This window comes from Cynocephalus volans, chromosome 1 (genome assembly GCF_027409185.1).
Source record: "Cynocephalus volans isolate mCynVol1 chromosome 1, mCynVol1.pri, whole genome shotgun sequence".
NCBI lineage: Eukaryota > Metazoa > Chordata > Mammalia > Dermoptera > Cynocephalidae > Cynocephalus > Cynocephalus volans.
Window position 1 is genome coordinate 45,402,444 of NC_084460.1, and position 16,412 is coordinate 45,418,855.

The 16,412-nt window shown below is 53.4% G+C and overlaps 1 protein-coding gene across 1 annotated transcript in view; it reads left to right on the forward strand.

Annotated features, from left to right (window-relative positions):
• BCAS4 (breast carcinoma amplified sequence 4) overlaps positions 1 to 16,412 on the forward strand; it is a 58,728-nt gene that overhangs the window by 29,451 nt on the left and 12,865 nt on the right. The window contains exon 4 of the mRNA XM_063094962.1: positions 1,695 to 1,829. Coding sequence (XP_062951032.1) covers positions 1,695 to 1,829 — 135 coding nt within the window. The remainder of the gene's footprint in view (positions 1 to 1,694; positions 1,830 to 16,412) is intronic.

Genomic DNA, 16,412 nt, shown 5'->3' on the forward strand with positions numbered 1-16,412 from the left:
AGGCAGCAGAAGGACAAGTTGCCACCATCTTGGGTTCATCCAGTGTCTTTTTGCTAAGGATGCATTCTCTTTTTCACTCACTCACCCACTCATTCATTCATTCACACATGTATTCATGCATCCACCATCCAGATGGGCCCTTCTGCTGGTCCAGGCTCTGGCTTGGCCTGTGAGCAGTGCTGACTCTGCACCTTCTCTTTCAGAACTTACATTAGAGGGAGGCAGACCATGAGTAGACAAGAACTTAGAGGGCCATGAGCTCTTTGAAGACAAGGAAACCTGTGACTCCACAGCAACTCAGGGGCTGTGTTAGATCAGGGAAGGCCTCTGAGGAGGGGGCAGTTAATTCAAGGCCTGAAAGACAAGGAGGGCCAGCCAGTCAGGAACAGAGAGAAGCGTGCTTGGGCAGGGAGAGGCAGGTGCAAGGGCCCTGTGGAGAGTGAGGTTCCGCTCTGGGAACCGAAGGGAAGCATGTGGGACAGAGAGGGTGGGGCTGGATGGGGGCAGGCCTTGCACTTGTTGTTCTGGTGAAGGGAAGCTCCCTTGACATGCCCAGCACTGAGATGTCCTCATTCCTCTTCCTGGTACAAGAAAATCTTTTCCATTTTACTGTAGGGACAGGGGAGGCCCAAATAGGTGCTGCCTTGTCTGAGGTGGCACCACAGTCACCATCTTTAGTGGCCTTAGCCTGTACACACATATTAACACCTGTGCACACGTGCTGAGCAGAGGAAGGTATGAAAAGACACACACCAGAGGTCACAAATGGGTGAGCCAAAGTTTACTGGACCTGCACGGTATTTTTAAAAAGTGTGATTTTATTGCTAATGATGATAAAAACTGGAGATTTTTTCATAAAATATGAATGTCTTTTTCTTTCTTTTTAAAATCATAGTGTCTGACATTTAATGATCTCTTACTATATGCTAAGCATTTGTTTAATAAGGTTGGTATGGTTATTATCCCCATTTTACAGATAAGAAAATTGAGGCTAACAGAAATTAAGTAATTCACCATAAGGTACGCAACTAGTAAGTGGTAGAACTTGTACTCTAACCCAGAAGAGTCTGACTCCAGAGATCTTTTTTTTTTTTAAATTGGAAGGTCTGCACTTGAGGTCTGGAGTTGAGTGGCCCCTGTGGTCCTGGACCCAGCATGCCCGTTCACCCCAGGCCCCACCCAGCCCTCTTCATCTGCTCATTTCCTGCTTGACCCTTGGTGGCTTCTGAGTTCCAATGTATACTGACTATTAAGTGAGCGTTTGGGCAATTTCTAAAAAATCTATTTTCAATAAAGAAGGCTTTGAAATCTGACAGATGTGCCCTCAGGCCCCTCTCTGCCACTTGCTGGCTGTGTTACTTTGCACAGGTAACCCAACCTCTCTGAGCCTGTTTCCCTCCTCTGTAAAATGGAGACTAAAAATAGGGTCATACTGGGGAAAGGTGACACAAGGGACTGCAAGTAGGGGCTGAGCCAAGCCACCAGTGGGAGTGGTTACTGTCATTGTCAGGGTTTTTGATGGCACCCTTCTGGCTAAGCAGGCCCTGCCAGGCTTCATGGGGAGCCCGTGGGGCCCAGCTGGAGGGAGGCTGGTCACAGGGCCTGGCATTCCTGCCGGCTGAGGGAGTGTGGCCAGGAATGTGCTGCAGCCTGTGGCAGATGTGGCATCAGGGCCTCTCCCGTCTCTCTGCCAGGCCTTCGTCAAGATGGTGGGGCACCATGTCACCTTCCTGGAAGCCCACGTGCTTCAGGCCGAGCGGGACCACGGGGCCTTCCCGCAGGTGCTGCGGAGGTGGCTGAGCTCCACGGGGCTGGCCTCCTTCAGGAAGGTGAGTGTCGCGCCCCAGGGGGCAAGGGGAGGCCTGCAGCGGGAGACCGCTGAGGAAGCGGGAGTTCAAAGGGCGCGTTGCACTCGCAGACAGGAAACGGGCTGTCTGTCGGCTGCAGCCCCAGTGGCCGGTGGCCGAGCACCTTGGCCCTTCCCTCCCTTGGGCATATGTCCCTTCTTGCCCCGCCCTTCAAGCTTCATTGCTGTGACTCATCAACCACTTATTGAGTGCCTGTTTGCCAAGCACTGTGGTCTGTCTGGGGTTACCACGGTGAGCAGAAACAGCCCTGCCCCCCTGTCCTGTTTTTACACACCTAACGACAATGCTCAGGGTGACCGACGTCCAGAATTCCAGCTAGGTCCTCCTTCCTGAGGCACAAGTCAGTTTCGAGCAGACCAGAGGAGCTGGGGAAGGTGGACGGACGTCCAGGCCACATGTGGCCCTTTGTGGCCTATTAAGGCCTTTCCCTCCCATATCTCTTCTGATTTCCTGGGATCCTTCCTAGGACCCCATAAGGAAAGAAGGACCATTGTGTCCCTTTTACTGATGAAAAAACTGAGGCCAGATGGATCTTGTAATTGAGACCTTCGATGTTTAAGACACACCTGTCTTTCTGATTTATCATCTGCTGACCTCCAAGTCCAGCTACATTTGGCAATATCTGGAGACATTTAGGTTGTCACAGCTGAAGGTGATGTGCTACTGGCACCTGGTGGGTAGAGTCCACAGAGGCTGTTAAATACCCTACAATATACAGGACAGCACCCTCAATGGGGAATTATCCAGCCCAGATGTCAGTAGTGCCGAGAAACTTGCCCTATGCTGTATTTGATAATTATTATAATGGTTTATGGTATGTCTGTTGTATGTGCTTTGTATGCTGGTTTTTTGTTTTTTGTTTTTAACAGTTACTTGTACATATTTGCGGCGTACAGTGTGTCATTTCAATGCATGCATATACTGCACAGTGATTCTGTTAGGGTGGACAGCATAGTTTTGTACCCGTTAGTCCACCCCTTCTCCTCTCCCAGCCCCTTTCCTCTTTATATGCTTCTTTATATGACATAGAATTCTCACAGCAATCTTCTAGGAAGTTACTTTATGTCACCCCCATTTTATAGATGAGGAGACTGAGGCTCGGGGGGTGAAGAGACTTTCCCAATGACACATAACCTGGAGTGACAGTCTGGATTGAAGCCCTGGTTGACTTTTCTCCAGGGCCTTGCCCTTAGCAGGAAAGGGGTCTGCCCAGCCTGCTACCCTGTCCAGCCCTCCAGCGGGGTCTATTGCTATTTCTTGGGATCTGCTGAGTGTCCTGCTCTGCTCCTCTGTTCCCACTGTCCCTACTCTCCGCCCCCACACCCACATCTCCACTTGGTTTATCGCACTTGCTCACCTATTGAGTATTTACAGTGTTCCAGACACCGTCAGGGCTTTTATGTGTGTTGATTCATGTACCTTTCCAGTCCATCTTGTGTGCTGCGTATTCATGTGACCCCATTTGACAGCTGAGGAGACGAAAGTTCAGAAAGTCTCCCTGGGGCAGAATTCGGCCTGTATACACTCGCTGTCTTTGGCCAGGCAATTTCATTTCAATGTGAGATGTGGGATGCCTGACTGGGCATCACCCTCCAGTCCCAGACTCTGGCTCCACTGCTTTATCCTGTCTTACACCTGCCTGTGGCACGTGCCGCTCACCTGCCCTCCTCCAGGTGAGTGACTTGCCCAAGGCCAGTAAGAGCTGGATAGGAGCCTCACAGATCTCATGGTCTAGGAGCTCCTTTTAATTCTTCGGAGCCCAGGTTAATACCATCTCCTGTGGTATCCTCTGGAGGTGCCTCTCTGCAGACAAGCTCAATCTTTCTGTCTTCCAGTGACAATGAAGTCATGAGCTTCTCCCTTAGTCCTCCTCTCCCCAGAGTTATGGTGACCAGAAACCGTCCCTCCTCCCCGCCACTACCATCATACAGGGCTCTGTCCACTGATGGCTTTAGAAGCACGTTATGGGGAGAAAGGACAGAGGACCTTGGCTGCCTGTGGCCTATAGCGAGTATCCTATCAGTGGGTCCTGCTGGGCCCTTGGTCTCCCCATGAGGGTGGCACCCACGTTCCCATTTTACAGAGGTGGAGGCCGAGGCTTGGAGATGGACAGTCACATATCTGAGGTCAGTGCTGGGTTTGGATCCAGGCCTGGGGGGCTCCGAAACTGGGGTCCCCTCCACTCCTGCTGCAGGATCCCACTGGACTATGGCTGGGGCCTGCCGGGACCTGCACCTTCTCATCTCCACCAGACTCTGGGCCATACTAAACCCCAGAGAGGCCCCCCAGGCCTACCTGTGGTGACTTGTTCCAGGAAACGCATCCCGGCCAGGGGTGGTGAGTCATTCTGCAACCCAAGTGTGTTGATCTTGGCCCATGAGGGCTTTGTCTGGGGGAAGCGGTGCAGGCGAGTGTGTGCACATGTGTGTGTAAATCCAAAGGTTTCCAGGCCATACATAACCTACCCAGGGTGCACCTGGAGGGGCCCTTCTAGAATAATGATGGACATGGCTGGTTTTGGGGCCAACTCTGCAGGCACCTCATGCCCTACCCCGTGGTGGTCTGCTTATCGTCCCTGTTGTACAGATGGGGAAACTGAGGCACTGAGGGGTCAAATTGCTCTTTCTCCCATCTGGTAAGTGGTGGAGCTGGGATGCCTGAGTCCAGCACTGGTGCTCATCACCCTGCTGGTCATTCTGTGCCTGGTCTGACCTCTGGACCTGCTGTCTGGGGAGGAGGGGGTCCCAGGAGAGCACCCGATGGTTCTATTTCTTTCATCTGACTTCCCTACAGCGGGGATTTCATGCTGTCTTAAGTCAGTTCCCCTCAGGGCCTGACCAGGAAGGACCCTTCCTTTCAGGTGACTGCCACCATCACCCTCAGAGCCAGCACTTCCAAGGCAGAATCCACACCTAGCCCTTCTCCCGGGGCCTGCTCCTAAGCTCCGCCTAGGCCTGCAGGGTTCTGAGAGCTTCGGTTTCTCTTCCGCTTTCTTTTTCCCCTGCAAACCCATCTCTCCCCTGAGGGGGATGTTCAAGGCACCTCCAGCCCAGGCTGGCCTGAGCAGTGAGAATCCAGGTCCTAGCACCGGGGAGGGTTCCCTGGATTGGAGAGGGCTGGGGGGACAGGGCTTGAGGCTGGCCCCATGGGAGCTGGCGTGGGGTCCTGCCTCTGTGGGGGAGCCCCGCCCCTCCCCTGGAGGCCCATCCTCCAGCAGGAGCAGCTGACCACTGCCCTCCCCATGCCCCCTGGAGCCGGGGAGGAAAAAGTGGGGACCTACTCATGGGGCCAGGAGGGAGAGGCCTTAGCCTTCACCCCTGGAGTGTGGCTGGGCCTTTTGGTGTCCTTTCCCCCTCCCTGCTCTTAGGAATTGGGGGTTTGGGGGAAGGAGAAAATTGGTCCTTGTTTTTCTACCCTTTGCCAGCCCCACCATCCCCTGTTTGCTGCTGCTTCCTCCTTCCCTTCTCTTCTTGGCTTTGCAGATGAGAGGTTGGGGGCAGCCAGCCAGGGCCTCCCAGCACACCAGGCGTGGGGGCCCCAGCAGACAGAGGGGACCCAGACCCCACCCTGCCTGTGTGACTGGGTGCTGGATGTGGGCAGTGGCTGTGGCCTGGGCTGGCCCCAAGGAGTGCCATGGAAGGGGTGGCCTGGGGGCCACCGGTATCCACCTTGTAAGGAGCTCCCCTGACTGAAGCCCAGGCCTTGCACCTCTGCCTTTGGGCTGTCTGAGAAAGATGCATTTAGTCCCCAGGCTGACAGCCAGCCTGGCGCCCTGGGCTCTCAGAGCCCAGGTTCAGAAAGGTACACATTTCCGTGCTACCATGGACATATCTTCATGATACAATAGTCCGTCCATATTTTCATGCTGCACTAGACAAAAGATACATTTTTGATCACCCTTTTATATTGATTCTTATAACGTTGCAAGGTTTTAACTAAGAATTGTAGCTCTCTTTCCCTATGGCTACACCCCGTCTGTGATATGTCTTAGCCGTGTGACCGTGGACAAATTGCTTAGCCTCCATGAGCTTCAGGGAGCTCACCTGTCACTTAGCTGAACTGGGCAAGACTATGACAGGCTGTGCTTGCTAGAAAACCAGTTTGGATTTGGTGTACAATGATGAGGGCCTTCGTTAAAGGAAGGGGAATAAAAGGAAAAGAAAGACTCCAGAACTTTCAGAAGGAAGGTTCTGAGCATGGAGTTTAGGAGCATAGGCAGTTCTGAAAAGACAGCTTTGCTTGCGATTAACAGAGTGGCCCAGGACAGACTCAGCCCTCAGTGGTCAACTGTGAGTAGGTGCAATGGTGGGGGAGGGGAGCCACCCCTGCTGGCTCAGGCACGGTCCCCAACTCGTCAGTCCTGACAACATCCATCCCATGAGGGAGGTGCTCTTTTCTTCCCCATTTTGCAGGTGAGGAAGCTGAGGCACAGAGAGGTTAAGTGAGTTGTCCAAGGTCACACAGCAGGGCATCAGGATACAGCTCCATTCTTATCTCTCTCTGGTATTGCCGTGGGAGAGAGCTGTGATCTCTTCCCTCAGGGAGCTTGTGTTTGGTTGGAAAGTACAGTGACCCAATTTTAAGAAAATTCAGTCAATAGCAGTTTCCAAAGGGGGCCCTGGCCTGGCCTGAGGAGCTCAAGGATGGCCTTGAGGAAGGACCACATGAGCTGAGACCTTGATGATGAGTCAGAGTCGGTCTGGAGCCAGAAGAAAGGCTGCTCCTGGCAGCGGGGAGTGCAAGTACAGAGCTTCTGTAGTATACCTGAGCGTGGTGCTCGACAATAGTGGCAAGTCCAGCATGGGCTGGCTGAGCGAGCCAGGGTGAGAGTGGAGGGAGACAAGGTCAGGGAGGTGGCAGGGGCCAGATTGTGCTGGGTCTTGAGGCCACACAGAGGAGCTTAACTATTCTAAGGGCAATGGGGAGCCATGGAAGGGTTTATAGCAGGGGAGTGACTTGGTCAGATTTGCTTCTCTTGGCGAATTGCTGAGCTAAGACTGGCATTCAGGGTCTGAGGTGTCTTGTTGAGACTTGACCGTGAAAGCTGAGCAGGACATGAACTGAAAACTGAACTGAACCCTGAAGCTTAGATGGCAGCTGAGTGGATGCCCTTCAAGTTGCAGGGTTCACCTGTCAGGAGTGTTTCCTCTCTGAAAACATCTCATACTGTGCCCTTAGCTCCCAGGAATCCTCACCTTGCCTGGTCTCAGGCCCTTGTCCAATCAGAGGAGACAGAAGAGGCTGCAGGTGGGGGCTCAGGTCTCCTGGATGAGTGTCTGGGTCCTGGAGACCCTGCCCAAGGAGGAGGCTGTCAGCCCCGCGCCTGCCCACCAAGGGCGCCTCACATCTGGAGATGGTTTCGGGCATGTGCAAAAGCCAAAGTGTGAGTTGGGGCTGGAGCCACACGGGCCTCCGGTCTTGGAAGTGCGAGAGAGGCCACAGCAGGTGTCTGCTTAGCCCAGGACTGGTCATGGCCCAGCAGGTGTTCTGCTGACCTCTCCAGGCTGGCCCTCCCCTTGGCATGTGTGCACAGAAGCGCTGAGCAGCCTCGCTAATTTGTTGTAAACCACTGTTTGTTTTCTGCCGAGCCAAAACATCTTGTTCATGAGGTGTCATTTTGATTAATTTTTCCGATGGAGAAGAATGTGGTGCTTTCCAAGGAAGACTCTTTGGCTAATAGCAAAACCAAGCAGGGCCAACTCTTGACTCCGCACAGAGCAAGGCTGCCTGGATGGGTGGTGGCCTAGCCTGGACATGGGCCTGCCTGCCCCACCTGTCCACTCCTCCCCCCACCAGGGCCAGCAGGGGCCTGATGAGGCCATGGTTGCTTAGAGCTGCCCCGAAGGAAAGGTGATCAGAGGAGCTGAAGGGGGAAGGAGGGTGGCTTTGGAGAAGAGCGGAGCAGGGACAAGCAGCAGGGTGAGATTTAACAGGATTCTATGACAGCAGCTTCACACCCACAAATGCCCACAGGGCGATCTGGTAACAGAAGTGAGTGAGTCTGCAGGGGGTGAGATTGCAGGGAGTGGTGGGGACTGTGGCAAATTGCAGAGCCCACGCCTCATCCAAAGGGGTGGAGATTGCCTTGTGCTGCCAGACTTGCAGAAGTGGGTGTCAAGTGTGGCCACATTTTTCTATTTGGGCGAGAAAGCTGGACATCTGGAGTTTTATATGAATCTTTCAATGTCTAAAACTCAGCAACTACTTTTTCTAAATGTTAACACACTGTGGGAAAAATCTGTTGCACTTGTGGGTCGGCCCTGGCTGAACACAGCTCTTGATTTTGGGCTGATGACCAGTACCCCGCAGGGCCCACTCCTTTTGAAGCATTGGGACCAGGGAGCATCTTCTCCATTTTTTTGCACCAGACCCAGTGGGAGCCCTTCAAGCTCTTAGCACCAGCATTACTCACCACCAGCAGTTTTATTGAGCACCTACTATATATGAAGAGCTTTTTGTCTTATCTCAGCTTCTTGTAACAACCCCAGAGGTAGATGTTATTATTTTAATTTAAAAGGAAGAGACCCTAAAGCTCAGAGAGGGCTGTTCACTTGCCCAGCGTCACATAGCAGAAGTGGCAGAGCCAGGATTTGATCCAAATTTGACCTTGTTCAGTGTGCCTCTACCTCCCTCTGTGATTTTCCCAAGGGCAGGGAGCACAGCTTTCAGGGCCAAGGTTGCAAGCTGGAGATCCTTGGGCCAAATCTGCCCCAACAACACACATTCTTTGGCCAGTTTGATATATGAATATATTTAATTTGAGTTAGTTGCAAGCATTTTAAAAAGCCATTTTCACATAAGAATCTGTACTTCTGGATTTTCTTGAAAAAGCAGAGGTCTAGGTGGTCCCCTGAGCAGCATCCCCAGCCAGCCACCAGCTGGCCCAGGTCATACATTCTCAGTACCTGCCTGTGGGCATTTGAGTTTCCTGCCTGGGTTGAGCACATAGTAGGTGTTCAATAAATATTAATCGGGGGATGCTCTTAAGGCTTCCATGGCTCTTGCTGGCCTCCTCGGTTTCTCAGGAGGCGTCTCCAGGCAGGGGAGCTGGGAGAGAGCTCTTTCCTGGGCTGCAATGGAGTAATGGAAGCTGTGGGTGGAGCTGCCCTGCCCAGGCTGGCCTGCAGGAGTCGTCAGTGCCAGGCTTGGCGTCCCTCCCCTCCCCCCTGGGGGGGTCAGCTTCCCCCCTTCCTCCCCTCCCCCTCCCTGCCCAGCCCAGCAGAGAGGGAGAGCCAGGAACCACCTCCCTTCTCCTCTGCAGAATCCCCCTAGAGGGGCGACTCTGGGAGGAAGCTGGGCCGGGCGGGGCTGGAGCAAGACATGAACACAAAGAAGGGAGATCCTCAGGCGCCTTCCCGGGGCCCTGGACCAACCATTCCCGCTCCTCCTGCCCCCATCAGCCCTCGCAGTAAAAATGCAGCATGAGCAGATGGCAGATATTAGCACAACAGGGAGGGCCTAGTGGCGCTTGGTCCCAGCATCCCCATCTCTCCAATCCACCACCAAACTGGCCCTCAGCAGTTACGCCGCCCTGACACTTCAGTGGCTTGTTCCATGGAGATGTTCGGTGGCGCGTGTGCTGGGCGGGGAGCGAGGGCTCCGGCAGGCTGATTTGGGAACCACATCGTGCTTTTTAAGCATCGTGTTCTTGTTGAGAGTTTGAGGGTGGGAGGGGAGGGAGTTCCTCTGACAACAAGGGGTTTTTATTTTGTGGGGGCTGTTTGTTGAGGCCTGCATGGAAGTGTCCCAACTTCTCCCTGGTTGGTGAGACACACACAACATGTCCTTCTCCTGACCCCGTGCCACTGTCAGTGATGTTCTTTGTAACAACGGTGTCCCCAGGCCCAGCTTTGCCCTCCTCGGGGGTAATGGACACTGTGGCCTTTGCACCTGCTGGTTCCCTGCCTGGAATACCCTTCCTGCTTCCTGCCTGGCAAGGTTCAAGGCCCAAGGCCGATGGTACCCCTCTGGAGAGCTGCCTGGGTTCCTCCAGGCAGTGTTCCTCTGGGATCCCCAAACCCTCGTTCACTCCCTTGGCTGGGACATCGTCTTGGGAAGACATCTGTGTTTTCATGTGCTGTTTGTTGCCCTAGACTGAGGCACCATGTCTTATCTTTGTCTTAGTAGTAATAGCAGTAAGGGGATGTTAGTGTCTGCAGCCAGAGTTTTCTGGGCTCTTCTTTGGGCTGGCACTAGCTGGCACTTTACCTGCCCTAGCGTGGTTCATCTTCAGGAGCACCTGTTACATCCCCACTCTACAGATGAGGAAATGGAGGCTCGGAGAAGTTAGAGCAGTTCAAGGAAGCCAGAGGCTGGCCATTTGATTCCAGAGCCCCCCATTCTCATGCCCCAGGGGTCCAAATTTAGACACTCACTGGGATCAGGTAAGGCCCTGAGTGAGGCAGAGGGGCTAGGTGGGGTGTGCCAACAGATGAGGCAGGGGCCCTCAGCTCCAGCCAGGAATAAAGAGCCAGAGTGGCTTGACCTTGCACTTTTTTAAAGAGAGGACACATTTTTATGTGAAATCAACCAATTTTAAAAATAAATCTGAATTTGTGACAGTATACATACTAGTAATCTTTATTTGATCAACTTGTGTCAACATTGAATCCCCAAAATATGTATAATCAATTATGATTCAATAAAAAAATTAAATAAATAAAATAAAAATAAAAATAAAAAAACAAATCTGAGAGTCTCAAAGAAATTCCACGGGGCTGGTTAGTGTGCCTTGGCAACGATCTACGGTTAATTAGTGCTTGGACAGAGCCTGGCTGGGGTGGGGGTTCAGTGCCTTTTGCTGAGGGAGGCAGAAGAGACAGAAGGAGCCCATGTCACAACAGCGGGGATTGGCCCAAGAGCGTGAGGCTGTGTGCAGGCAGGATCAGACTCACTGAGGTGGGCTGCCCTGCCCAGTCCTGTCCATCACTGGCGGGACTAGTCACCTCTCCCGGCCTTCCTCCCCAGTCCCCCCACCCCATGGGCTTGGCAGCTTCTCTGTGCCCACTGGGGGTGCTTGGGAAGTGGGACCTGTGAACCTGGGCCTCTCGGGCAGACCACTCTGGCCAGAGGGGCCCCAGTGCCCACATGATGCCAGCTGGGCAGGGCCCAGGGCATGAGCCCTGTGGGTGGGGCACCTCCTCTCTCTGCCCAGCCCGGCCATTTGAGTCTCCTGGGCGGGGGGCATCATCTAGGATGTGAGGGTGCAAGGGCCTGGAGATGGCTCTCAGTTTACTTCTCAACAGGGGTTCTCATGGGTGCAGTGCCAAGGGAAGCAGTTGGTGGGAGCCCTCTACACCCCACCAAATACTGTCCACCAGGCATCCCTACTTTTTGAGCCAGACATATGTTTTCTCAGTCTTACGTGAAGTATTGACAAATGCAACTTCCAGCACCCTCTTTTCTAACCAGAATGTCACCTTCAAGGTCACCCTTCATAGAGAGACTCTGCCCCCCCAGTTTCCCATATCATAATGTAAGACCCACCCCCGCTTCTCATAAGGGTGTAGACCAAATTCCTGCAGCATTTGGAGGCAGATAGCTATGAGCATAGGCTCAGACCACAGTCTCTCAGCCCCAGCACTGTTGCCATTTGGGGTTAGATCACACTATGTGGGGGGCTGCCCTGAGCACTGTAGGATGTTTAGCTGCACCCAGGCTGCCAGGTGCCTCCTACCAGTGGTGACAACCAAAAAAGTGTCCAGAAATTGCCAAATATCCCCTGGAGGCAAATTGCCTTGGGTTGGAAACCACTGGCCTAATGACAGTTGTCAAAATTGGGTGATGGTCCATAGGAGCTCATCATAAACCCCTTTTTGCTTTTGTATGTTTACTACAAATGTGGGAAATTTCTAGAATAAAGTTTTAAAATATACAAAAGCATGGGTTTTTTTTCTTGGCGATGTTGCTTGTAATCTCGGTGGCCTTGGAACAGGGCCTCAGCTTTGCTCTCTGTGAAATGGGTGGCAGTTCTGCACCTACCTGGTGGGGCCAGGTTAGGATGTGAAGGTGCAGGATTCACTCTTTAGTTGGCCAACTTCTCTCAAGCATCTACTCTGACATGAGCACTGTTCCAGGTGCCAAGTGCTCAGGACTGGCCTCGTTACTGGTTTGCTCAGTTATGCCGTAGTGAGGCAGGTCACTGTCATTGGTCCCATTTTATAGAAGAGCAACTGGGGCAGGGAAAGGTGGAGGCGCTGGTCTGCAGCCAGCTGGAGGGGGTAAGAGGAGCAGCCAAGATGCCCCCAGGCTGCCTGGCACAGAGCCCGCGTTCCTGAGCCCCACGCTGCCTCCAGGGACTCATGACAGTGGGCATAGTGCTGGTACATAGTAGGGGCTCAGTGAGGATGGCTGCTAGGATGTTTTTGTGGACAGCTCCCTTGTGAGAGATGATTGTCGCACCGCACCCCACATGTGGCACCCCGAGGTGTGTCTCTGACTGATATCAAAAGCTGGTGTTCGCAGAATACCCCCCTCCTACCACATGCTTGAGTGCAACAGGAGCAGCCCAGGCCACCACCGATCCCTCCAGTGGGGGTTGAATATGGCAGCTTGCTCTCCCCTGAACCGCTGTCTAACCTGGACCAGCCTCCCTGTGGCTCATGCCAGGACCATGGCAGGCTGGCCAAAGTGGCGGCCCAGGAGTGGGCTCCTCAGCAGCGGCCGGGCCGAGGATGTGGCCCAGGTGATGCTGGGTCATGAGGGGACAGGCTGGTCACGCCCACCTGGGCACATCCACCAGGGTTGACTTGGGTCCCCCTCTGGGTCCCATCTCTTCCACCTCTTCACTATCCTCAGCCCTGCTCACCATGGCCATTCGGGCCGTGGGCCCAACCTAGGTCCCCTACCCACACAACCCGGCCCCTGCCACGTGGAGATTTCAGCCTCTGCTGTCTCTGCACCCCGTCAGTCTCCGTGTTTCATGTTGTCTCTGTCTCTGTTGGTGTTCATGTCTCCGTGTCTCTATATTTGTGTCTCTTCATCTCTGCTTGGATCCATATCTCTCTCTCACTCATCTGCCTGTCTCTGCCTCTCTCCATCTGTTTCTGTGTCCCTGTCTGTGCCTCTGTGTCTCCTTGTCTCTCTTTGTGCCTGTCTCTCTCCCTGTGACACACACACAATCACGAACCTTCACTGTGTGCCCCGCCCCCCAGGCCGCAGTCCCATTCATCCCCCCTCATTCCCCACCCCCACCCCGCATCTCTCTGGCTCCTTTCAGGGACCTCAGGGACCTCACCAGGACCCCCCTCCTCAGACTGAAAGAGAAAGAGTGTGGGCCCAGTGGGCCCCCCCTGTGGAGTGCAGGGGGCCGGGCAGGTCTAGATCTGGTCACTGTTGGGCAGTGCCCTGGGCACCCACTGCCCCTCTTGGAGCCTTGTTGCCTGCATCGGGATGTAAGTGCACCCACAGGAGGGCCCCATGGGGACACGCTAAGTGTGTAGTGAGCACCTGGGACATGGGAGCCATCAGTGACAACAGCCATGGGTTTGGCACCTGCAGATGAAGAGACGATGAAGCTGGGCCCTGCCTGGCGCAAGGTCTGCTCCCAAAATAAAACTCACAGGCGGGAACTGTTAGCGAACACTTACAAGGGGGGCTGCATGCTCAGGGCTGCCATGCCTGACAGAAGAGGAGAGAAAAGAGGTTGGGGGAGTCTCAGAGAGTAGGCCAGGGGGGCCTGTGGGAGGGAACGGCACCGGCTTCCTGTGAGCAGCACGGCTTGTGACAGGCCGCTGGGTCGCAGGTGTTCGTGAGCGAGGAGGGCTAGGCCAAGGATGGGCAGGTGTGATCAGCTGGTTCCGGAGTTACGATGCGCACAGATGGGGCCTTTGTCGGTGCATATACCTGCACGATGTGTGCAGTGGTGGTCGGGGCATCTGATCCCTGATGCCCAAGGAGCCTGGGAAGCACTTGAACTTGGTTTTATTCATGGTCCACTTTCCGCAGGGAAAATAAACCACATATGATTAAGCAGTAAATTTGTCCAGGTGCCTGTTCCAGCTGGTACCATCATACCTTGTCATGTTGCCAGGCCCAAAGTCAAGGCCAAAGTTCCCATTACTTGGGGAGTCATAATAATTAACCTGGGAGCATCAGCTGGAGAGGGGAGATGCTGGTTTTGAATGGAGTGGGAAGCTGGAGCAGGGGTTGGCTGTTTCAGGGTTACAGGTGCCTACAGTGACCTGGATAGGGGTTCTCAGTTCTCCAGCCTTCTTTTCCCCTGCTGTGTCTGACAGCTCTTTGCTGGCCTGGGCCTGGCTCCAGAGGCCTTGGGCAGTACCCCTGGAGAGAGAGAGAGAGAGAGAGAGAGAGAGAGAGAGAGAGAGTGAGAGAGAGAGAGAGAGAGAGAGAGAGTGTTAGGGGGTGGGGGTGCAGGAGGGGCTCAGATGACAGCGTTTGGTTAGTTGTTGTTTCAAGAGAAATGGGAGCCCACAGGCCAGGGGGCTCTTGCAGGGCTGGCTGCCAGGATGTTTGTACCTGGTGTGTGGCCTCCTGTCACCTCTCACTATTTGGTCAGTAGGCATTTACTGAGCACCTACTGTGAGCCAGGCCCTCCACTGATAGATGAGCCATGTCTCTTTGTGGGTGAGAGGTGTCCTGGAACTTAAAATTTTTGAAGCTCCTTGTAAATTAAAAATCAAAGCAGTACTAGAACTGGCTCCCACAATCACAATTTAGTTTAAATGTTCATGTTTTGAAACTGAATGCATTTAGTACTAAAAATGCAATGCTATAAAATTGTACACTTGGGCTATTCACAAGCTAATGACAGCATTTTAAAAGAATATGAATTCAGGGGGCCATCATAATAATGAAATTAGCCAGTATTCATTGAGCGCTAACTGTTTTCTAAGCACTTTGCGGTTATATGGGCATAACACCCTATGAGGCAGGAACCATTATTAGCTCTGATTTCCAGATGAGAAAACAGAGGCACAGAGACATTAGTAACCCAGCCAAGGTCACACAGCTAGAAAGGGAGACCGCTGCCATCTGAGGAATTTGGAAATGGGGCACAGTTTACCATGCTGGATGAGGAGACTGTGCTGTCAATGTTGCAGCTCTGTGTGTGCTTTCAAGGCAATGTCAAAGTGCAAATACGACATCCTCTGTGACCCCTGACTCCACTTCCACCCTTACTCCCTTGAGCCATGCAGGAGGGAATGGGCAGATTGTAGGAAGCCTAAGACTTGGCCTCTGGGCCTCCAGGAGGCCCTGAGAAGTGAGTTAACATCACCCCAAATTCCCCATTTCTGGTTCTATTGAGAGTGTCTGCAGTGGGGGTGAAGGTGGGCAGCTCAGCTTGACCTGCAGGGTATTGTCTATGGCTTCTTCTCACTGTACGGTGGGCTCTTGAGCCTGCGGACCACCCTCTTAGCATTGCTGCCTGTAGGCTGCCCCATCCCTCCCCCATGTTCACCTTTTATGCTCCCTGGCTGCTCCAGGATCTGCCACATGTGCGACTCCAGCTCCTTGCCCCCTCCTTCCCCGGCCCCTGGGCCAGGCTTACCTCCTGCATTCACTGCCAAATCAAGGCCCCTCTTTTCATTCATTTATGCATTCAAGTTAATACGTTGAACCACCTGTATGATCCAGGTGCTATTTCAGATCCTTGGAATACCAGGGAAGCAGAGACAACATCCCTGCCCTCCGACAGTCAATACTCTAGTATAACGTCTAATGTGCCCCAGGAGAGAGAAAACAGTAAAGAAGGGCATGGAGGAGGAGGTGATCAGGGCGGGCCTCCCCAGGAAGGTTGGGGCATGGGTGGCTGGTGCCCTGGAGGAGACGAGGGATGGAGAGTGTACAGGTGTCTGGGCACCAAGGCTGCGGCCAGCGGAGGGAGCAGGGTCCAGGGGCCAGTGTGAGGACTCAGTCCTGGAGGTCTTGAAGTGTGATCTGCCCTGCATCTGGAGGAGAGATGCTAGGCGTGCAAGGGTAGAGGTTGGGGGGCCAGAGCTGCTGGGGTGGCCTGGGGAGGGAGGCTGGTGGCCTGGACGAAGGTGCGGGCTGGTGGAGGCATGTGTGCGTGTTTAATGAAATGTGTTACTGAGATCATTGTAGAGTCCCACACAGTTATGTGAAATAACACAGAGAGATCCCAGGCATGCTTGGCCCAGTTTTCCGCAATAGTAACATTTTGTGAAACTAGTACAAAATCACAACCCGGATAATGACGTCCATACAATTTGTTTATCTTATTCGGATCTCCCCAGTTTTACTTGTGCTCATTTTTGTGTTTTAAGTCCTATTCACTTGCACCAGTTCTATACAATTTTATTTTATTGAGGTGCCTGTCCTCCCCACAGTCAAGACACTGACAGTTCCAGCATGAGGGTCCCCTGTGCCGTCTTCTTACACCTGCCCTCACCTCGCGTCCCCTCCCTGCTCAGTTGCTAATGTGCCCTCCATTTCCAACGTTTTGCCATTTCACAAATGTTCTATAAATGGAATCATGCAGGCTGTAACCTTTTGGGACTGGCTTTTTCTGCTCAGCATAATTCTCTGGAGATTCATCTGAGTTGCTGCATGGATCGAGTCCGT